General features: G+C 55.1%; 2 protein-coding genes across 2 annotated transcripts in view; one reads left to right on the top strand and one right to left on the bottom strand.

Moving 5' to 3' along the window:
- ACBD6 (acyl-CoA binding domain containing 6) overlaps positions 1-5,704 on the top strand; it is an 88,984-nt gene extending 83,280 nt beyond the window's left edge. Inside the window, exons 7-8 of the mRNA XM_062003732.1 lie at positions 726-756; positions 5,080-5,704. Of these exons, the coding sequence (XP_061859716.1) occupies positions 726-756; positions 5,080-5,234 (186 nt within the window). The 3' untranslated portion in view covers positions 5,235-5,704. The remainder of the gene's footprint in view (positions 1-725; positions 757-5,079) is intronic.
- A 4,360-nt stretch (positions 5,705-10,064) lies between these two features.
- On the bottom strand, positions 10,065-21,720 carry LHX4 (LIM homeobox 4). Its single transcript, XM_062003865.1, has 6 exons — positions 21,469-21,720; positions 14,829-15,000; positions 11,668-11,870; positions 11,316-11,470; positions 10,553-10,724; positions 10,065-10,462 (listed from the first exon to the last, which is right to left on the bottom strand). The coding sequence occupies exons 1-6, from the start codon at positions 21,542-21,544 to the stop codon at positions 10,065-10,067; spliced, it is 1,176 nt and encodes a 391-aa protein (XP_061859849.1). The 5' UTR covers positions 21,545-21,720.
- Positions 21,721-22,825: the final 1,105 nt, after the last annotated feature.

The raw sequence follows: 22,825 nt of genomic DNA on the forward strand, positions 1-22,825 counted from the left end.
GATCCATCAGTACGGATATGGATGGGTAGGTGTTGAATGTCCATGAATTGTGTCCAGGACTGGACTCCCCAGTTTGAGAGACACAGGAAACTGCTGCAGAGTCCAGCTCAGGGCTACCAAGATGATCAGGGAACAGGAACATCTCTCTGATGAGGAAAGGCTGCAGGAACTGGGACTGCTTAGCCTGGAGAAGGCTGAGAAGAGACCTTGTCAATGCTTATGAATACCTAAAGGGCAGATGTCGAGAGGATGGGGCCAGTCTTTTTTCTGTAGTGCCCAGTGACAGGACAAGGGGGTAACAGGCATGAGCTGGAACATGGGAAGATCCACTTCAGCAAGAGGAGAAATTTCTTTCCTGTGCAGGTGAGGGAGCCCAGGCTGCGCAGGGAGGGTGTGGAGGCTCCTTCTCAGGAGGTTTCCAAACCCACCTGGACACGTTCCTGTGCACCCTGATCGAGTGGAACTTGCTTTAGCAGAGGGTTGGGCTGGATGATCTCTCGAGGTCCCTTCTGACCCCCACCATTCTATGATTCTGTGTTCTGGGTTGATGGTGGATGATGATTCAAAGCCTAACTGCCAGGTAGCTGTGTGTCCTGGGCTGTTTACCGAGTCAGTTAAAATATTGCTGTGATTCATCTTATTTATTTAAAACTGGGATTTACTTGTACCCCCGTGATGTTACCTATAGCTCTCAAATCAAGTCACTCTTTCTCTCTCTTTTTCAGGATGGGGAAGGCCAGACTGCACTCCATTATGGTAAGCTTCCTTTCAGCTTGCTTGTTTCCTCTTAACAGGATGGATTTGCAGCTGTAGTAAATGGTCTACGTACAGAAAGCAAATTGCAGCAGATATAAGAGCAGGCAAGCAGGATTTGATTAACCAGCAGCTACCTCCACCGGCTAAACCCTAGCAGGGTAGGAATAGAAGTGCTGGGAGAAGCAGTGAAGAGGGCTGCTGTTCTCCCCTCACTCTTCTCTGCAAATATGACCTCAAAGCTTTCCTTTCTCCCCCCAATTAATGATTCATTTTGTGCAGCTTGTCATGTGTGCCCATGTGTTGCCAGGACACAGTTCTGCCACCTCCAGACCCAGGAGTGGCTCTGCTTAGGGAATGCAAAGTCCCTTTCCCTTCAGGGAGTTGCAAGGGGGGTCTGTACCATCTTTCACAAGTTACACAGGTGAGGGGAAGAGGACAAGCAAGGTGGCCTTCACTTCCTGGTTTGTCCTGGTGACAAACCTGTGTGATGGTAGCTGACACAGCAGCAGCTTCTCTACTACCAAACCCAGCAGATCAAAGTTACAGTTTGTGTCCCTCCTATAATTACATGCTAATTAGAGATGGGATTTTGTAGCAATCCTTTTAATTGAAAGATTGTTCTGTCTCCAAATGAGAAAAGCAGAGACTTAAGTAACACACGTGGTGCTGATGTGTGGGGAATGAGGAAAAAAAGTATCGATTTAATCTATATCAAAATGTTTTCCAAAATTAAGACATACCAGTTCTTATTTTACACTCTCTCTGGGTGCCTGTCACTGTGTCATTAAGAGCATACTTAATTACATTCTGAAGCGTCTCTGTCTTTTCCTCTCTTTCCAATCTCCCTGCAAGGATGTTAGCAGGATGGCAAAATTGCTTTGCAGACCATTAGCCCAAGGCACAGCATTTGGATCTGGATCCAAACTACCAGATTCCAGGGCCCCTGAGCCGAGACCATCATTCCAGTAATGTATGCTTTCTCCCCACGTCATCTTTCCTGCAGAATACTTTCTTTCTCAAATCCCTACCCTTCTGACTGAAGTAGCATCTGCAGAGTGGTAGCACTGAATGCCATGTTGCCTCTTCCTCTGCCCAGCTCATTCCACAGTTTGGGCTTTCTCTCTCCTGGGAGGACACTCTCACCTGCTCCCAACTCCAGCACTGACATCTGCCAACCTAGGGGCACACATAGGATTACAGCGGCTTGGGCAAAATCGTAGCACATGTGGAAGTTATCCAAGAGCTTCAGGCAAGTGCACCTCTGCATCAGCTCAGCCTAAGTGCTGTACAGGTGGATCCCTGGGGCTGGTGACTGAAGCAGGTTAACACAAGCAAACAAACAGAACCGATTTCATCAACAGTATTTAAAAAACAGCTTCTCTGCTCCACCTTGTCAGCTCAGATGTTTCAATACTGATAGTTTACCAGGCATTGGCATTCTTTTCCTGAACACTTCAAGTGTTAGGATCCTTTCCTTCCCACCTTCCCTCCCCGTACATCATCTTTGGGGAAGTCTCTCTGGGTCACTGGTACAGGAGTCTGGTGAGCCCATGGGTGTTCCACTGTCCCTGGTTGCCCATCACTGCACCCAGGCTGTCCTCATTCCCTTGTTTAGCTGATCTGGTTATAAATCACCCCGATCTTGAAACGTCTTGTTTAAATGGGTGAACAGTTTTGGTTCAAGTGGCACTTGGCTTGCAACTAGAACTCGCTGAAAATCTGATACCTCCTGGGCCAGCTCTTCGTAACCAAGCTGTGAATTGTAGCAGAGAGGTGTGAGAGCTGCTCTGAAAGCTGTCTCTGAGCAGAGCACAGTGCCTTTACCAGGCCTTCCCTTTTGTTAGAGGCTGTTCAGGGAAGGGTTAAACCCCACGAGCAAGGCAGCCACTGCTTTTAGGGTGTCTCCATCTCTTTTTATGAGCCGGCGTGGCCTGACAGCTGTCCTTGTGGTGACAGCTCTCCTGATTACAGCCGGTGTCAAACGGCATCCTGCTGCGGGTTATAAATCCTCCCTCCTTCCGATGGGCGCCGACCCCGGGTTTAATGGGAGGTTAAGTGGAGGCCAAGCAGCAGCGTGGTCCCAAGGCTCCGGTGGGACCCCCCCAGCAGACCCTTTCCCCTCCAGGCTGGAGGTGCCCATTGGTGCTGTGTTGAGGGGATGAACAGTCTCCCCACTAAACAGCCCCGTTCATCTTGGGCTTCTCTCCATCCATCCATCCATCCATTCATCCACCCACCCACCCGCTGGGAATGCTAAAATCATTGCTGCTGCCTCTCCCAGAGGAAATCAAGGCTTCTTTGAGCACGGGTGGCCACGTGGCCACAGAGTGGGCAGGCTCTGTATCCTCATGGGCACTTGGGCTTCCCTGCAAAGCACCATCTGTTCGTCTCTTTCTGTGCCGTGGGAGGGGACACGGGAGGGAAAAGAAATGATTTTAAAAAGAAAGAAAGGGAAAAGAAATTCATCATCTGAACCCTGAGGATTAATGGAGTCGGGAGGCAAACTGTGCTGAATGGGAATCCATCTTCAGGCATGGCAGTGGCAGCGCCGCTGCCCCAGCCCTTGGCAAATCCAGAGTCCCTGGGTGTGATAAATGCAGCGGCCGTGCTCACCCCGGGGACAGCCCCAGCTCGGGGACACAGGCTGTGCCCACACTGTGGGGAAACCACCACTCCCCATGCAGACACAGCTCAGTCCACAGGAGCTGCCACCCTGGTAGGCTGCTCTCTGCAAAGGTGCTGTGCCCTCAGCACAGGCTGTGCCCCTCCAGCCCTTCACCCACACCCCCACCTGCTTCCTCACCACCCTCTCCTTCCTTTTTTGCTCATCTTTTTATCCATTTCAGTACAAGCTACCATCACATATCAAGTTTATTGTAATTAAGCATTGCTGCTTGTCCCTTTGGGTGATTAGAAAAGTGTGGAATCATGGAAAAGACACTCTAATTACTACATTTAAGGGCAAAATAGAGTTAGTCAGTTATGTTGTAAAAGCACCTGAAACATCATTAAAACCAGTTGCTACCGAGGTGAAAGGAAGCTGCCAGTCTCCTTAAGGCAGGTGGGAGCTGAGGCAGTTTTGGCTTCACTAGCATCTGCATTGCACAGGCTTTAAGGGAAGAAGGAACTGGGACTTGTGCAGATATCCACCCTGCCTGGCTCTTCGGTGTTAAGAGTGGTCCTGGTTCTTTGTTTTTAGCATCCTCAGGCAAGAAGCTGAAAGCTGCCAGGTTGTTATACCCTTGGGACAGGGAAAAGCTCAGGTCAGACTTGATTCTATCTGGGCAGAGGAAATGTAAAAAAGTAGTTGCTGGGGAGAGTATGGGTTAGAAATGAGGGTGAAATGCTGTTAGGGGCTGTCCATGGGCACAGGCACATTCTCTTGGTGCTGGTGCTCAGCAAAGGGCCACCTGCCAGTTAAAAACCATCTGAATTCTCCACAAGGAGAAATGAGGTGGGGGTTGGTCTCTTCTCAGTAATGAGTGATAGGACAAAAGGAAATGGCCTCAAGTTGCACCAGGGGAGGTTGAGGTTGGAGATGAGGAAGAGCTCTTTCCCTGAGAGGGTTGTCAGCCCCTGTCCCAGGCTGCCCAGGGAGCTGGGGGAGTCCCCGTCCCTGGAGATATTGCAAAGCTGTGTAGCTGAGGTGCTGAGGGCCATGGGTTAGTGGTGGGCTTGGCAGGGTGAGGGGAGGGGTTGACTTTATGATCTTAAAGGTCTTTTCCAACCAAATGGTTCTATTATGGAAGAAAGCTGGGAGCCAGGCAGTACTGAGGACATCCTGCCTGGGATGTGGAGCCCTGGGATGTTCAGGAAGCAGGTGAAGGAAAAAGGCTTATAAATGATACATGTTGTATGAATTCTGGGTGCCAGAGCAGGCAGGGAAGCCTTTCCCAGGCAGCACTTAGGGATGCTGCAGTTGCACTCAGGGGCCTTTCCCAGGGTCTATGCTCCTGTCCTGGGCACAGAGGAGCCTGAGAGAAACTGTGCCCAGGCATCCTCCAGCAAACCACCCAGCTCCTGGAGCCTCTCTGCCCAGGCTCAGGGCAGGTGCTTGCACAGACACGTTTTGCTTTTCACTGTCTTTTGTCTTTCCTTTGCACTGTTACATCCAAAGGCAAATACTACATTGAGTACTGAACACTGCCTCAGAAAATGATCTGTGCAGCCTGGCCAGGTGCTGAGACAGCGTTTCCTGCCTCTGCCACACCATGGGAAGTTGCCAGGCTCCAGAAGCACCCACCACAGCCACCTCAGGCCAGGATCGCCCAGCCTAACCCTTCTCTTTCTCCCCCAGCCTAACCCTTTTCTTTCTCCCTCCAGCTGCTGCCTGTGAGTTTCTGGACATCGTGGAGCTGCTGCTGCGGTCGGGTGCCGACCCTACACTGCGGGACCAGGAGGGCAGCCTGCCGGAGGAGGTGACAGACTGTAAAGCCATCACTTTGGCTCTGCAGCAGCACACCGCTGGCCAGCCCTAGCCTTGTGGCCAGGGAGGGGCACACAGACCCTCCAGAGACCCTCCCTTCGCTTCCTTATGTGGGTTGAGGGAGGGCGTCGAAGGGGAGCTCTCAGAGCACAGAGGCTGGGTGGAAGCTCTGGCTCAAGGGCTGGCTGAGCACACAGCCCAGGCAGGATGGGATCAGGGTTTTGCATGCTTTGACATTTATTAGTATTTAGGGTGGGGGGGGAAGGGAGCAAGGGAGGGGAGAGAAGGCTTTGAGAAGGCCCCAGGTATCGTTTTAACACATTAGACAAAAGTACTGCGTCAAATGTCTCACCAGAGCAGCCTTTGCCAACAGTCAGCTCTTCTGTGGGGAAGGGAGGGCTGCTGGGCCAGGTGAGATGCTGCTCTCTCCCATTTGGGTTGAGTTTTGTTGTGTTTTTTTTTCCCCTGGGTCCAAATAAAGTGTTAGAAATAAAAGCACAGTGTTGGGACAGAGCCTCTGCACATTTGTCTTGCAGGGAGTGACTTGATTCCTCAGAATGAATAAGGGTAGGAGCGGCGCAGGGCTGTTGTAGCCCTTGGAAAGCTCTGCTCAAGCTCTCATCCTGGGGAGAGAGGGCTACCAAAGGCAGCCTGGCCTGTACAGCTGCCTGGCCATCCCTCTAGTTCTCACCCAACATACTGAGATGACTGCTTTGTGGCTGACCAGCCTCTCTTGCTACATCACACAACTACTTTGCTCACTTAAATGGCACTAAAACCCAACCTCCAGCAACAGCTCCAGGGCCGCCTGCCCTGTCCTGTGTCTCCTTCAGGGCTGAGGTTTTACAAGAGCCAGACACAAACATAAATTTGCACTCACCCTGTCAGCCCCATGGGTCTCTTGGACATTTGATAGTCCTCTCAGCTGGCCATATACTCAGCAAGATGATAAATCTGTGGTGGTGCCTCAGGTGCTGGAATGAAGTAAGGTGGATGCAGGGCTTTCTGCATCATCAGAATCCTGCTGGGCTGTTCTGGGGGTTGGCTGTGGTCCAGGGGAGCTGTGGGGATGGGGCTGTGCTTTGGACTGACTCCTAATGGGGAGAATGCTGCAGTGCTGTCTCTGCTATGCCTGGGATCGGTGTGCACACCAAGAGGAGGCTGTGGCTTCCCCGTGGGATATTGCCATCCCTAGGGCAAGATGGACAGCCTGGGGCAGAGCAGGGAGTCCCCACTCCTGGCCTTTGGGTCCTTTCTGCAGCACATCCAGCCTTGGGAAAATAAATGTGAATATTCCCTCTGCTGAGGATAGTCTGTGCAGGAAGCACACCAGGCTCTGGCCCCTCACAGCCACAGACAGCTCTTTGCAGCTGTGCCAGTGCTGATGAAGTTTGTGCTGCTGACCCTCAGCAGCAGTAGCCCAGCACAGGCTGGGGAACGAGGGGCTTGGGCAAGGTGAAGGGCTGTACAGGCCCTTCTGTTGACCATGTCAACTGATTTTCCCATTAAATTAATATTGGAGGCATCTGCCAGGCTGGGGACATGCTGTGCTTGTCTCCACGTTTGGGAGGGGGAAAAGAAAAAAAAAAGCCCTTTCAGGGCTTTTTCTGAGGTCTGTAGGAAATGTGAGCTCTAAGCCTGCTCCCCATGGGCAGCCCAAAGAAACTCTGATAGCACAGAGGGGCAAAAGAAAACATATCTTATGCATCTGTCTGCAGCCACCACACACACCCCGTCCCTGCCGTGCTGGGGACAAAGGGCTGGTGAAACGAACAGGTTGGGAGCTTGGAGTTGGAGATGGGTCTCCTTGGTGGCATGAAGCAAGCTGCTGCTGCTCAACATTTCTTCTAAATGCCAGGTTTCAGCATGCACACAGATGCAGATGAATCAGAGAATCATAGAATCATTTTGGGTGGAAAAGACCTTTAAGATCATTGAGGCCAAGCTCTCCCCTCACCCTGCCAAGCCCACCTCTAACCCCTGGCCCTCAGCACCTCAGCTACACAGCTTTGCAATGTCTCCAGGCATTGGGACTCCATCAGCTCCCTGGGCAGCCTGGGACAAGGGCTAAGAATCCTCTCAGGGAAAGAGTTCTTCCTCATCTCCAATCTAAACCTCCCCTCGTGCAACCTGAGGTCATTTCCTTATGTCCTACATGAAATGAGGCCGCCCATCCCAATGCTGGGCTGCTCCCTGCTCCGCCGGCTTTGGGATGGAGGCGTGGCGACATCAAGGTTAGTGGCAAGCAAGGCCACCATGGTGCAGAGCCATAATGCACAGCCTGGCTTGATGGACACACTGGGCAATAAAAAAAGAGAATAAAATCTCTCTTACAAGAGGGCTGGGAAGCAGAGGCTGCGGCAGCCCCGCTCACAGCCCGCACGGCTGGGGGCTGAGCGCTCAGCCTGGGAGATGTTTATGGCACTTTAGGGCTGTTTGCGAGGTTGGAGCCTTTCCAAAAAAAAATTGTTTAAAAAAGCAAGGAAGGGGAGGGAGTGGAGTGGGGAAAAAAAAAAAAAGACATATATTATTGTTTATAATCTGCTTTATTCAGCCAAACCTTTCCCCGGCAGCCCTGCGGATTGCTGCTTAAATCCCTTGGTGCCTTTAACTACCGCTACAGAAAGTGGTTAATGTGCATTCACCCTAAGCTTGGCATCTACTCCAGGAAATCACTTTAATTGAGAAGCATTAAATGTTAAAATGATTAAAATATAGAAAGCCAACACACCGGTGGCTGCGGAGGGGGCTCGGGCAGCCCCTGGCACAGCTGTTCCATCTCACCTGTGCCCCATGAGCGCTGGTGTGCTACAATGGGCCATGCCCAAACAGCTCTGCTCATCCTGAGGTGACAGGGTTGGAGATGCCCACCCCCAGACCCACCTCCGTCACCCACCTGTCTCATCCAGAACAGATCCCGACCCCAAAGAGGCGGCGGTGCCGTAGTGATGCCGATGGTGATCGCTGCCCTCCCCTCCTCGAGGAAGGGAAATAATCATCCCAAAGACAGCAGCTGCTAAAGAGCATCCCGAGTTTATTGGACATGGCTTTCCCTCCAGGCGAGGGGGTGGCCGCACACATCTCATGCCAACGCACAGGAGGCAGGGTACAAAAGCAACGCCCTGGGCCCGAATTCAGGGAGGGGATTGAGGGAGTCCTTTCTCCCCAAAGTCATGGCAATAAATAAGGTTTTAGTCTCTGAAAATTATTTATTATTAGTTTTGTTGGGTTTTCTTTTTTTTTTCCTCTTTTTTTTTACTTTTCCCTTCCCCCCTCCCCTCCCAGGAAACAAGACTCACCTTCTGGAACTGTACAAAATTTACACAGCGAGGGGAGGGGGGGGTCTGGCCTTGTCAAAGGGGAATGGAGAGCAAGTTTCCCCCCATTCCCCCTCCCCACAAACCACCCACGGTGCCCAGTAGGGCCAGAGGCTTGGCACAAAGCAGCACCGAAGGCTGGGGATGGAGAGGAGGGGAGGGCATATGAGTGCAACCAGGGTACTCCCATCTGCAGGGGGCAGGGTGGTCAAGGAGGGGCAGGGACAACCTGGCGATGTGCTTTCTTGTGTGGCTTTTTGTTGTTGTTGGGTTTTTACCTCCCCCACTTTTATTCCTTCTTCCCTTTGGTTTCAGAGCAGCCCCCTGGCTGCTGGCAGCAGCTGGCTAACAGGATCTGCCACCAGCCCTCGCTGAAGGGATCATCAGCATCACCCCAGGGCATCCCTGGGGCACCAGGGCAGAGTTGAGCATCCTGGCAGTGAGCATGGGGCTGGATTGTATCCATTGGGCTGAGTGCCTTGGGCCTGGGGAGGGTGGGGTGTGCAAGCTGTGCTGCGGGCCCTCGCAAGCCCAGGGAGATGGATTTAGAGAAAGGGGCTGGTGCTGAGAGGGCTCAGCCATGAGCAGAGCTGGTGGGGTTTGCAGGTTGTGCCAAAACCACCCAGGTTCTCCCCAGCACTCACCCTTGGTCCCATCAGCCCCATCGCACGGGAGGAGTTGGGTGGCTGATGCCAGGGATGGGTCCCCTCCACTCTCCATATTGCAGGTGCTGCTGCAGTTGAAGAAATGCCCTTTTCCCCCTCCTTTTGGGGGGAATTTTTCAGTACCCTCAGAGCAAACATTCCCCACCTCTCCCTCCAAACCTTCCCAGCACTCACAGCGGCTGCTCTCCATGTGCCAGCGCTGTGGCCCCCAGCCAGCCCCACCACAGGCCCCGTTGGCCCTTGGACATTACAGGCTTGTTTTTCTCCTTTTACTCCCTCCCTGCCACACGACCAAGGTAAAACCCATTGTGATGCACCGTAAGCACTGCTTGGGTTCTAGGGGGTAAACCACGGCCCAGCAGCTGCCACACCACGACAGGCACAGAGCCGGGAGCAGGCAGCATCGCCCTCAGGCAGCGGGGCCAGGGCCCTGCCTGGGCATGCACCCACCTCGCTAAAATAAACCCTTCTGCAATAGAGACTTTGCTTCCTGCTGAGGCTCTGGGCAGCACCAAGGCGCGTTTTCAACTCCATATTGAAAAATAACTGTTGAGAAGAGCAGCAGTGACCGTCAGGAGCAGCGTGGGGCAGGCAGGGGCACGGCCGTGGGACACGCCAGCCCTGATTGTCCTTCCCTCTGTGCACCTCCCGCCCTGCCCCAGCCCTGCGCCGGGACCCATGTGCCGACACCTCTCTTGTGCTTACACCCAAGGGCATCTCTGCCCCCCACTCCCCACCGCGGGCACTGCCGCCCCCGGCCGTCGCCGATGCCGTTTCCTCCCTCACACGCACGCTTCTCTCCGGGACCGATTCTCACGGGGACTCCTGGAAAGATGAACCGCCGGCGGGTGCCCTCGTGTGCTGGGGCAGGGAGCGAGGGGGGCAGGGGGCGAGCGGTGCTTAGAAAGGGGGGTGATCCATGTCGTCCAGCCAGGAGGCCGGGCTGGTGGGAAAGTCTGGGTACCCGACGCTGCTCCCTGTGGAGATGTCGGAGGTGGGGCCCCCCCCGGCCATGGCCCGCAGCGTCTGACTCACCCCCTGCGCCCCGTGGGCCACCAGCCCCAGGCTGCCGTCCATGGCGTAGTCCAGCCCGTTGAGCAAAGGCGGGTGGGAGGGCAGGGAGGAGATGGAGGATGGCGACTGGGGGAGGCCGTAGGGACTGCCGTCCCGCAAGTCCTGGTACGACTGTCCTGTCCCTTCCATGGAGAAGCTGCCGTTCAGCAACTGTCCGCCCGCCACGTCCCCCACGGTGCCGTAAACCCTGTTGGTGTGGCTGAGCTCGGAGAGGATCTGGTCTTCTGCCGGGGAGAGGAGGGAGAGCAGGGTAGGGGGGTCAGCACAGGGGGGAGCCCCGTGGTCACCTTGCCCCACGTCAGCACCCTGCTCACCGCGGAAGCTGAGCTCACTGTCGCTGACGCCGCAGTCCTCGGCCGAGCTCTCCTTCTCCAGCTTCCCAGCCCCGCGGCTCCGCTTCACGCTCTTGTAGAACTGGCCCCAGCGATGCCGCCCCGCGTCCTTCTTCAGCCGCTTCTCCTTGGCACGGCGGTTCTGGAACCACACCTGAAGAAAAACAGGGAGACCGATGGCACCCCTGCATTGCTGCACCACTGCCACCCAGCACTCCTGCAGCCCCACATGCCAACACCTGTCCAACCCAACACCCCTGCATGCCAACACCTATGCAACCCAGCTCCCACACCCCCATGCAATCCATCACCCCTGCAACCCAGCATCCAGGCATCTCTGCATACCAGCACCCCTGCAATCCCTTGTGCCAACAGCACTGCAACCCAACTCCTACATATCCAAGTGACTCAGCACCTCTGCAACCCAGCACTCCAGCACCCTGGCATGTCTGCACCTCTGCATGCCAAGACCTGTGCAGCCCAGCTCCCACACACCCACACAGACCAGCACTCCAGCTATCCCTCATGCCAACACCATTGCAATACAGCATGGCAGCACCTGTGCAACTGAACTCCCACGCATCCATGGAACCCAGCACCTCTGTGGCCAGTACCCTAGCATACCTGCATCCACACAGCACACCAGCACCCCTGCAACCCATCTCCCAGGCACCCATACCATCCCAGTAGGATGTCCATGTCCTTTCACTGGGGCAAGGTAGAGAGGGGCAACCCCTGGCCTCACCTGCACCACCCTCATATCGAGCCCTGTCTCAGAGGAGAGCTGCTCCCGCACGTGCCGGGCAGGCTTGGGGGAGTTTTTGTAGGCGTTCTTCAGGGTCTCCAGCTGCTTGGCCGTGATGGTGGTCCGGGGTCGCTTAGCACCCGCTTCAGAGTCATCTGCAAGCAAAGGAGCCGGTACCAGCCCCAACCACAGCACTGTGAGCAACCCCAAACCACCAGCCCCCACCATGGAGGAAAAGCTAGCTACCCCAGAGCCCCCAGCGACACCTTCCCACAGGAACAGCACCAGTGACGTGCCCCACAGCCACCCCTTGGTGTGATGTCCCTCCTTGCAGCCCTTCTGGAGTGCTCACCGTTCTGCTTGGCTGTCTCATAGTCCTCCTTGCAGACCAGCCGCCCGTCCTCCATCAGGTAGAACTCATCTCCCGTGGCCAGCTGCCGGCTGCAGATGATGCAGGCGAAGCAGTGCAGGTGGTACACAAAGTCCTGGGCCTTGCGGACCACCTGGGTGGGGGGGATGCCCTGCTGGCACGCCGTGCATTTGGTCCCAAAACGTCTGCAAGGACAAGCAGGTGACCCTGAGCCCCTCATCAAGGTGGGGTGGGAACCAAGAGACAGGGCAGAGTTTAAACCAGCAATCAACCTAATTCCTCCTGACACTTCACACCCCGGGGGTTTATCTTCTTCAGAGTGAAGGACCGGCCTAATGGAGCCGAGGAAGGTTTGATTTTAATGGTTCTTTTAACTAATGCTTATAGGCTGCCTGATTTTCCCCTGCAAGGACAGTATATATTTCATCCACATTAATACCAAATAAATTAATCGCACCACCCTGCTAGCATGATGGATCCCAGATTAATGCAGAAGGATGGGGCTCTCCCATAGAACAACAGCCCCACGGGTGTGCTGGCATGGGCAGGCATGGCCTGAGAGAGCCCACCAGCCTGGCTGCAAGGGGTGTGCAAGGAGCATGCACCTCACCCAACAGCCTCCCACAGATCACAAGCACTCTGCTGCAGAGAGCCTGGGATGCCCCCCTGAGCTGCACCCCTGGGCTGTGATGGGGTGCAGTTGCCCTGTGCAGGCCTGAAGGCTGACACCTGGATAACACTCAGATTACAGCTGGATAACACTGTAAACTGAATGTCCAGTGTGAGGACAACACACCTTGAGGTGGTGGCAGCACAGGAGAGTATCAAAAACAGGTGGATGTTGCCACTGGTGTTTTCAGCACCAGCAATGTGGGGTTTGGGGATCTTCCCCATGTCAGTCTCATTTTCCACTGGCACTGCCAGGCTTATGCTGGGTCTCCTCTGCTCCTCTCAGCACCCCAAAACACCCCATCAGTGGGGCAACAGGACCCCATGGAACCAGGCTAGAGTCGCAGTAGCAGCCCTGGCAGCAATGGTGGGAGAATAAATCTATCCTCTACACCTCAGACCCATCTGCTTTGAGGGAGGCAATCCAGGAAAACTCAAACTTTTTGTCCCCCAGCCCCAAGGCTACAGAGGCAGATGGTGGCTTTTAGGGGTGCCCAGGGGGGTACATCCACCCCAGGCACCTCCCACTGCCTCCCAAAGGCATCCCCTCCCTGATCATGCAAAATCCCACCACCAGCCCCACAGCTGCACATATCTTCACTCCATCCAGAAACCCAGGGCACAGCCACCAAAGCTGGCAGGTGGCCACCGAGTCATGCAGGTGTCACCCAGGGATGGGCAGCGGGCAACAGGCATGAGTGGCACCAGTACAACTTCAACCGCTTCTCAAAGGGATGTTGGAAGCAGAAGGTGAGGAGGGAAAACCTGTCTCATTTTCTGGGCTTGTATCCTAAAGGAAGTCCCTGGACACCTGCTGGGGAGACCTCAGCTTGCCCAGAGTCAGCTGGGAGGGATGGATGGAGGTGGAGGGAAGGGAGGGTTGGGGGAGGGACAGGGCAGACAGACAATGTTTTTCTGTGCCCAAGACTGAGCTGGTGCACATTCTGCAGCCCCCATCCTCCCTCTGCCCAGCCACCCCCACAGAACACCATTAAAGCCATTTTAACACCCCTTCCCCCAGCATCCTGGGCTGATTGCACACAACCTGGGGACAGCCAAACCCAGGAGAGAGCTGCCCACAGCCTGGAACCAAGAGCTGCCATTTGACAGAAGGGGGCGGTGGGGGGAACAAGATTAAACCAATTTAAGACTCTGATCTTTTCAGCAGCAGTTCCTGCATTGCAAAGCTGATGCTGAAATTGGTCTTAAATCCTTGTGTCCTCCACAGGTTACCTACCCCGAAATCAATGAGCGGTTGAAAGAAAGGTGAGGCGGGTGCCCGAGCGAGCGCGAGATGCTATTGATTGGCACCGAATAATCCAGGCAGGACCTCATCTAAGAAAGTCGCTGATCTTTCAACTCTAATTAACATTGATTACCAGCACCTTTTGGGTGACTATTTAAATGACTTGGAGATTAATAGGCTGGAAAATATCCGAAGTGAAGTGTTATTACCCAGGCTGCAGCCGCCGCTCTGACCGGCGCGTGCTCCCCAGCCGGGAAGGAGACATTCAAGCTGCATCTTTGGTCCTGCTGGCTGAGCTGGGGGAGAGGGGATATAGGAGGCCTGAGAACCCAGGGGTGGGCAGGCAGGGAAAGTCCTGCCTGGGGATTAGCATGGGATGTAATCGCTGTTTGGCTGGCAGTGAGGGGTGATGGGGAGAGCCAGCATGACCAGCGATGAGCAGGAGGTGATGGTGTGAGGAGGTGGCTCTGGTCCCTGAGGTGTGGCAGCTGCTTTTTGGCTGGACCTTGTTATCTGCACCTAGGCAGCAAAACACATAGGCTGGCCAGCATCCAGCCTTCCTCCCCACAGGAGGTGCAAAGCAGCACCCTTCCACTTCACGGTCATTCACTGTGCCCAGCCCTGCTTGCAAGGCCCTCAGCCATCCCTTGGGAAAGCTCCCAAATTTTACCAGCAGCCAGAGAATGGAGTGTTTCTGCTGCAAAGTCCATTTTTAATGGGAAATGCCTTGTCCCATCCCCTGAGAGTAAGGATATGCTGAGGCTGGGGCATCACACAGCTCACAGACAGCTGCCAACGAAACCAAAGGAAGGTTTTACGTAACTGAAGGCAAAAAACGGATTGAAAAGGTAAAAAGAGGAAGGGAGAGAAATGACATCAGTAAACCCCAGCAAGGAGCATGCTGGTGCTGCCATGCACGGTTTCCTCCTGCCCTCTAGCTCCAAGCAGAGCCAGGGCCACAGCTGAAGCTGCGCCTCATCCTTTCGTGGGGGTTTGAAACCAGCAGCAGGGGAGGGATGGGACCATCAGGAAGATTTGGGGCTTTCAGACGGTTGGATTCTACCAAACAGCACCCAGCCTGCAGCAGCTGTAAGGCACCAGCATCTCCTTTATTTCCACAACAATAAAAAATAGAAAGATTAAGATTTTTGAGAAATTGCTCTTGAAAACAGGTTGTGTGTTTGCTCAGGGGATGGGGAGACGCCGCTTTCAGAGGGCTGGTACTCACTTGAAGAAGTCCTCCTTGCAGTAGACGCTGCCGGCCCGGGAGAAGCAGCGGTCAGCCAGCTGCATCTGGCAGTCAGCACACTTGAGGCACGAGCTGTGCCAGTGCCGGTCCAGGACCTTGAGGATGAACTTGTCCAGGATGTGCTGGTTGCAGCCGGCACACTGGGGGATCTCTGGGCAGGGAGAAGAGGGAGAGATGGAGAGAAGAGCAGTGTCAGCCACCACAGCCCCTCAGTGTTCCCACGCTCCTGGCATTGGCTCCTTTGCAGGGTGAGGAGCTGCTGCCCCTCACCTCAACAGAATCCTGGTACATCCTCCTGAGACAGCTTCAAACAAATCCCCCCAGGGTGGCAAATCACATGCACAGACACATACACATGATGCTTTCCCCTTCAGCACACCATTTTTCAGGCCATGCTCCCTGCCACCCATATCCCCACCTGCCCCTCACTCCCCCCCGGATGGCATCCTGCAGCCCCTGACCAGGGACAGGGCCCATTGCCACCCCTGTCCTCAAGGGCCAGGCTGCCAGGGTGACCCAGGAGTTCACCTGTGGGGCCTCAGCTCTGACCCAGAGCTGCAGGATGCCCACCACCTCAATCCCACTTGCAGAAGCTTTTTCAACACAGACAAATGTCTCTTTCTCTGCAGCCGCATCCTGAGAATCACAAGCCACACAAGCCAGCCACATCAGCCCTACCAACAGCTGCCCAGTGCCTCTCCCCTGCAGTGACTTTACTTCTGCCATGGTCCAACACCCCTTTGGACCCTGTTTTTCCTGTGATGGGGTCAAGTGTATAGGAGCCTGTACAGTCAGTACTTATCTTGCCTTAGAAAAAGCCCTCATTCTCCAAGCATCCTCCTACAGTGTGGGTGCTGGAGGGGCTGGATGGGGCTGGACCTGCTTTCTGCCACCCATCTGGGATGTTACAGACCCCTGTCACTGGAAATGGGCATCAAACTTGCTCTGAAGCAAAGCCACACTGCAGCACAGCAGCAGCAACCAGGGCTGGTGGGTCCAGTCCCATCCAGCCCCTTCCAGCACCCATTCCATGGGAAAGGCTTTTCCTATGGCAAGACGTGTACCAGCCATCCAGGCTCCTATTCAACACCTGCCTATAGATGGACAGTTTCTATAGATCCAGAGAGATGGATATTTATCTCAGTTCAGAATAAACATAAAAGTCTGCAGGAGAAGATTGCCTGGTAAAAGCCAGGCACAGGTACATTGTGCTGACACACAAGCATGAAAGAAGATTGATTTTAGGGGGAAAAAAAACCCCAACCAACCCAAGCCAAGCCGTGTCGGTAGTTGGAGCACAAGAGCGGGAGATGTTTATGCATAAGGGCCGCCTCGTCCTCCCGCCGAGAGCGGCTGGCAGTAAATATCGACGGGGGTGGGGGTGGTGGATTATTTTCTTCCACGCTGCTACAAGTGCTGGGGAGGCTTAGGAGAGGCTCGGCTGGCCCCGGCCGAGGTGGCTGAGATGAGTGGGGGTCAGCACAGCCAAGCTGCGAGGGACAGCGGGAGGAATCAGCCCCCACGCCCCCACCCGTGATGCCGCCCGCTCCGGGTGGCCCTGGGGGATCGGAGACGGGGTGGGGAGGGGAACGGCTGCACCCTGCCTGCGTGACAGCGGGAGGGGGGGAAGGAGGGAAAAGGGGGGAAAAGAGAAAAGGAGGAGGAAAAACCCCACAAAAACAAACAAACGAGAAAGAGGGGGAAGTAAAAAGGAAGAAAAGAGGGAAAGGAAGTGAAAAAAAGGAGAAATGGGGAAAGGAGGCAAAAAAAGGAGAAAAGGGAGGAAGAAAGTGAAAAAAGGGAGAAAACGAAGAAAGGAAACAAAAAAGGGAGAAAAGGGGAAGAAGTAAAACAAGGGGAAAGAAAACAAAAAAAAAGAGGAAATTAAATAAGGAGAAAATTTTTAAGAAGAGGGAGGGAAAAAAACAGGGAAATGAGAAATTTAAAAAAGGTAGACAGGAAAAGAGGAAACGTGGAAAAGGGAAACAGGGAAACAAGGAAACGGGGAAAAGGGGAAACAAAAAAATGGGAAACAAAAAAAATGGGAAACAAAAAAATGGGAAACAAAAAAAATGGGAAACAAAAAAAAAGGGAAACAAAAAAAAAGGGAAACAAAAAAAAAGGGAAACAAAAAAAAAAGGGAAACAAAAAAAAAGGGAAACAAAAAAAAGGGAAACAAAAAAAAGGGAAACAAAAAAAGGGAAACAAAAAAAAGGGAAACAAAAAAAAGGGAAACAAAAAAAAGGGAAACAAAAAAAAGGGAAACAAAAAAAGGGAAACAAAAAAAGGGAAACAAAAAAAAGGGAAACAAAAAAAAGGGAAACAAAAAAAGGGAAACAAAAAAAGGGAAACAAAAAAAGGGAAACAAAAAAAAGGGAAACAAAAAAAAGGGAAACAAAAGAGAGAAATAAAAAAGAGAAACAAAAAAGAAACAAAAAAGGAAAATGGGGGGAAAAGGAAAAGAAAAAAGCGGAAAGGAATGAAAATTTAAAAGTCAGGGGAAGAGGAAAAAATACTAAAGAAAGAAGGAGGAGGAAGAAGAAAGAAAAGAAGAGAAAAGAAAAAGAAGGAGGGGAAGCGGAAAAGAGCACCGAAGAAAATCATATTGTTCCAGCCTTACATTATTTAGGAATACTTTGGGGCACTGACAGGTATCTCGAGTGAAGCAGCTTATTCCACCATCACAAGGTTAGACGGTCGCTTATCCCCGTGCCCTTCAGCCCACAGCTGTTGCCCGCATTTCAGCCGGTGGCGCATTAATAGTAGAATATGAGAATATGAGTTCAAATATGAGAATAAAACTCTCTCCTGCTTGCACAGCTTTTTGCTGGGAGCAGCCCCCGATGCTTCACTCTCCGGGCACTGGCGAGAGCAGCATCACGGCTGCAGGTCGGTGACCAGCCACTTTATCTACACTTCGTTTATTCAACCTATTTCAGAGCAATACGAGCATTTAATATGTGTAAATGGTTATTTATATAAACATTCGTAGGGATATACATATATATACACCCACATTCACATGTATACGCACTGACAAGCTAACAGCCACAGCTTTCTCCTCCTTAAAGGCAGCATCACAGCTTAATTTCCACAAGCAAACAACTGCAGCAGATGATCCGGTACCTTCCTCCAAATTTCTAGATAAAACCCCAAATATCTATGTTTTTTAAAAAAAACAAGAGACCTATTTCTATTAATTGTTTTGCTTCCCATCTGCCTGTAGATGTACAGCCCCGACCAAAGGCACGCGGGGCTGTGTGTGGGCACCGGCATGGACGGAACTCGCATCGACTTGGCTGCTCGCCCCTGTACTTAACAATAATAATAACAACAACGACAATAATAACAAAAAAGGGGGAGCTGCCCGGGGTGTCCCAGCCATCCCGCTATTTTGCTCGGTGCACTCAGAGATATAAAATACCTCAGACACAAGCCCTGCGTTTTGGGCTTTGCAGCGGAGGAGGCTGCTGGGGGGGTGGGGGCAGGCAGCTCGGCGCTGCCTTCCAGCCTGCGGAAAGCCCCGCAGTTCCTTCACGTGTTTCAACGAAATTATTTGATTTAATACGAATAATGTCGATGGCAATAGGCGCTGTGCGGCTGCCCTTTAGCCAGCAGCATCTCAGAGCTGGCTCTCCGTGCAAGGCGGTCTGAGAGATGCTCTGGCAGCAGGTTAGGGGGGGTGGGGCGGAAAGGGACACATACAGCCCCACAGCCCCCTCCTCCACCCCAGGGGTGCAACACTTTCCGTGCAACCCAGTCCCGGGGAGCTAAGGCTGGGGGGTCGTTCGCGGGGGCAAATGTGCCCAGGCCGAGGACTGCACATGCCGGGAGCATCCTGCATTCCCGCCCCGCGGGCAGGATCGGGCCCCATCCCTTCCAAACCCGTAGGCAGCTCTGCAGTTCCCGCCCCCCCGCTGCCGCCTGTACCCTCCCACGCAGCGGGGCTCCCGAGTGACGGCCTGACACCAGGCGCTGGGGTCCGGCCCCACGCCGCAGCTCCCGGGATTTATCAGCAGCGGGTCCGTCTGTCCATCCCTCTCACTCCCCGACGGGAAAAAACAAACAAAACAAAACAAACCCACAACAACAAAAGAAACCAGAAATAAATAACGATGGAAAAGAAACAAATTCGCTGACGGCCTCAGCAACCCCTGCACACACACACAGCTCAAATCCCCCAAAACCCGCTGGCGAGGCAGCGTTTCTTTGGAGGGATTGTACCCCGTAAAGCCCAGGCAGCCTGCTGGCAAATCACTCTTTTCTTTTGGGGTGTATTTTCCTCTTTTAAGGGGAAGAGATCGCCACTCGTTGACGGAAGGGTGCTGCAGAACGGGTGTCTCAGCAGTGCGGGTGAGAAACGGGAGCACAAAGGCGGTCCGAACCGCCCCCTTCCCCGGTACCGGAGCCTGCAGCAAACACCCGCCCCAAGGAAAGCACCAGGTCGGGGGACTCAACAAAAAATATTTAAACCCCACTTTCTGCTGGGAGGAAAGCTCATTCCTTCAACACGCGGAAAAAACTCCAATTCATTTCTCTGCAGCGTGCAAACCACTTGCCCAGTGGCAATTAATCACCACCTCCTCTTCCCAGCCTTTGGCCAGGGGCTGGCGGCACCCAGGCATCGTTCCCATCAGCTTTGGCTGAAGTTTTTACTTCGGTGAGATTTGCAAAACAATATCCATAAATGACAGTCGGAATTACATATATTGTTTAAAGAAGCCCTCTGAGATGCAGCTGAGTGTATCGGGGGCGGGGGGGGGGCTCGGCTCCCCCAAATCTTCCTGAAGTGGATGCTGTAAGGCTCAGTCCCTGCTAAAATAAGGAGGCTGTGCAGTGGTTAAAGAGAGAGGAAAAGCTGCGATTTAATAGCGATTAGAAATCAAAATGTCACGTACTTCCACCACACACACGGTGAGACACCGAGGTGCTGCTGGGAGAACTGCGGAGCCATGGAAACTTTTCCAGCAGTTCACCCGCTCATTTCTGCGTTCAAATAAATAACAATAATCATTATCTCCTGTTAGCTGATTCCCTGGTAATTCCCGATGCACGGAAGTCGGGGCAGAAACGGCGATGTCAGAGGCGAGGGCAGGCTGCGGTGGCACTTGGCCGGGCCGGGGTCTGCTCGGGGCCATCGCGGCTCTCGGGTGATTCAAGAACCGAATATCACCTTAAAGCAGTGGGGATGAAAAGTGCCCCTAGCCCCTCCGGGCAGTAGCGGGCAGGGGCATCGGCCTCACTCCCCGCGGGGACACCATCCACAGAAAACGAATTGTGGCTGTCTGGGGGGCCAGGGGCCGGTGCGGAGCACGGGACGGCGGGGGAGGCTCCAGGGGACAGTGACGAGCGGAGGTGGCGGGGCAAAGCCCGTCCCGGAGCGGGCAGGCAGCGGGGTTGCGCATCCTCCATCTACTCCTGTGTGACCCTCTAGTTGTGACCGAGACCTCAGGTACAATTGCTTGCCCCGGCCGGGCCCGACTCGCCCCCCATCACTACCAGGGCTCCTTCCCCTCAGCTGTCCGGGTGCCAAAGGGAGAGGAGGAGGCGGGGAGGGGGGAGCATTGCCCAGCTCCCCCGGCAGGCCTCAGGGCCCGCAAGGATGGCCCGGTACTCTGGAACCGTTTGCAAACAGAGAGAAATAATAACGATGATAATGATAATAATAATAATAAATAATAATAATAATAGCAGCCGCAAGTGGGTGCAGGTGGCAGCACGGGCTGCCAGCCTCACCAGCCCCGGGGCCGGGCTGAGGGTGCAGCGGGGCACGAACGCCCCCGCCTCGGCTCCGCGTATCCATAGGAGTGCGGGTGCCCACGGACTACCCCGCAGAGGGCTCGGCCCTGGAGAAACGGGGAGGGAGTGCTGCTGGCCCCTATGTCTCATAACGGTGTACGCGTCCCGCTCCAACACCCCGTGGTCCATCATACATCCGTGGGCTTCACACGCATCCACGCGTACGTGGGTGCTTAAACCCACCCCCACGGCACGCGTGAGCATGTGCTTCCACACGAACATGCTACCTGTAGCTACAGAGCACACGTCTGCACGCATAGGTATAGACATGATTTTGGGACGGACGCGACCGCGGCGGCACCGCTTTACCGCGAGGCCGAGCTCCCCGTCCCGCGAACACGCACGCCCATGGATCCCTTCCCACTGCCGCCCTTCGCTCGCGAGGCGCTGCCTGTCGCGATAAACGATAGAAGAGGGGGTCTTGCTCTGCGGGCCGGGTGGGAACCAGAGCACCACTCACACACATACACGTACACTTGCACACGCGTTTGCGCACGCACGACCGGAGCCCCCGCCGCGCCGACCTGCCCGTCGGAGCGGGGTCCGCATCGCTCCGCACGGCTCTCGCCGCCGTTGCCCGCCCGCCCCGGGGCACCGCTCTCCCTTCCGCGCGCTCCTCGTTTTAACGTGTATTAACGCTGCGAGACACGAGGGAAAAAATAAGGGAGAGGAACAGAAAAAAACGAAAAAAAACCCTAAAACCCTCAAAACCCGCGGGCGCGGGAGGCAAGTGCCCAGCCCGCAGGGCGCTGCTCCGCCGGCCCGGGGCCGCCTTTGCGACAGGGAGTGAAAGAGGGGAGAAGAGAAAAGGCATCCTTACGTTGCACCGGCACACCGAGGATCTCGGGAAGCCCCTTGACAGCCCCTTCGGCAGCGAGCGCGGAGCTTTGCATCATTTTATTGGCCCGGGGGCAAGGGCGGCGGAGGGGAGAGAAGAGGGAAGGGAGACGTGCGGCCCGGGCCGGCGGAGCCCCGCGGCGGGAGGCAGCGCCGGGAGCCGGTGCCGGTGGCGGTGCCGGCCCGGGCGCGGTGCCGCAGCTGTGCCCGCCAGCGCCGCCCGCCTCCCATTCATTCACCCTGCGGGCAGCGCGCCTGACGTCACCGCCCGCGGGGGGGGCGGGGGCGGGGCGGGCCGCCCGCGGCCAATCGCCGCCCGCCCCGCGCCGGTGGGGGCGGGGCTTGAGCTCGGAGGGGCGGGGCCTGAGCGCAGGGGGCGGGGGCTTCGGGGAAGAGGCGGGGCCCGGGGCGGCCGAGGGGCAGCAGCTCGAGTGGCTGGCGCTGTCGCGACAGAGCGCTGTCGGCGCCAGGCAGCTCGGCCCGACGCTGCCGTTGCTGGGACAGAGCAGAGAGCCGACGGCCTCAGCCTCCGCTGCCTGGGCTCAGGGACACCGTCCCGCGCCGTGGGAGGGCGCGGTGGGTCCCCGTTCGGGCACGCAGCGCAGCGCAGCGCCGTCCCTCCTGCCGCCGGGAGCCAGGGCTCGAGCCTTCCCCGGCTCCGGCGGACACCCGCGGATCCCCGTCCCGCCACGCGAAGATGGCTGGTAACTGCAGCCCCATCGCCGGGCGCAGCCTTGGCGAGCTCTGCTTCAACAGGGTGCCGGAGCACAGCCGCGTCCCGGGGCCTGTCCCAACGGCAGCTCCCCCAGGGACACATCTGGGCACAGAAAAGAGCCAACTCACCTCTGCAAGGCTGCAGCACGCCGAGCCCAACAGCCCACTGGCTGCCATGGCACGAGAGTGGCGATGCCAAAGGCACAGGGTAAAGGGCTTGGTGTGACTATGGCTTATGTGAGGATCCCCACTGGGCTTTGCTAAGGCAAAACGCTGGAGCAACCCAGCCTATGGCACCAGAGCAAAATTTGTGTGCCAAGAGGTGGCTGTACCCAGCAGCAAAGGGCTGAGCAAGGGAGCTCACCAAAACGCAGCCCAAGTTAGCTGAGCGTGTGCCTCAAGCATTGCCCTTCCTGATGCTCAGCATGTCACCAGCTCGGGGACAACAATGCCAAATGCACTGTGACATGCCACCGGTGCCTGAGCTGGGTGAAGCCTCTAAGGTGGCACACATGGCAGCGTAGGGAGGGGAGGGGAGGGAAGGGAAGGATGTGCAGCCAAACAAGAGCACAGCCACCTGTACTGATCCTGTGCCTTCGCTTCCATGCTGAAATGCAAACAAGGAG

This window comes from Colius striatus, chromosome 10 (assembly GCF_028858725.1).
Source record: "Colius striatus isolate bColStr4 chromosome 10, bColStr4.1.hap1, whole genome shotgun sequence".
Taxonomy (NCBI): domain Eukaryota; kingdom Metazoa; phylum Chordata; class Aves; order Coliiformes; family Coliidae; genus Colius; species Colius striatus.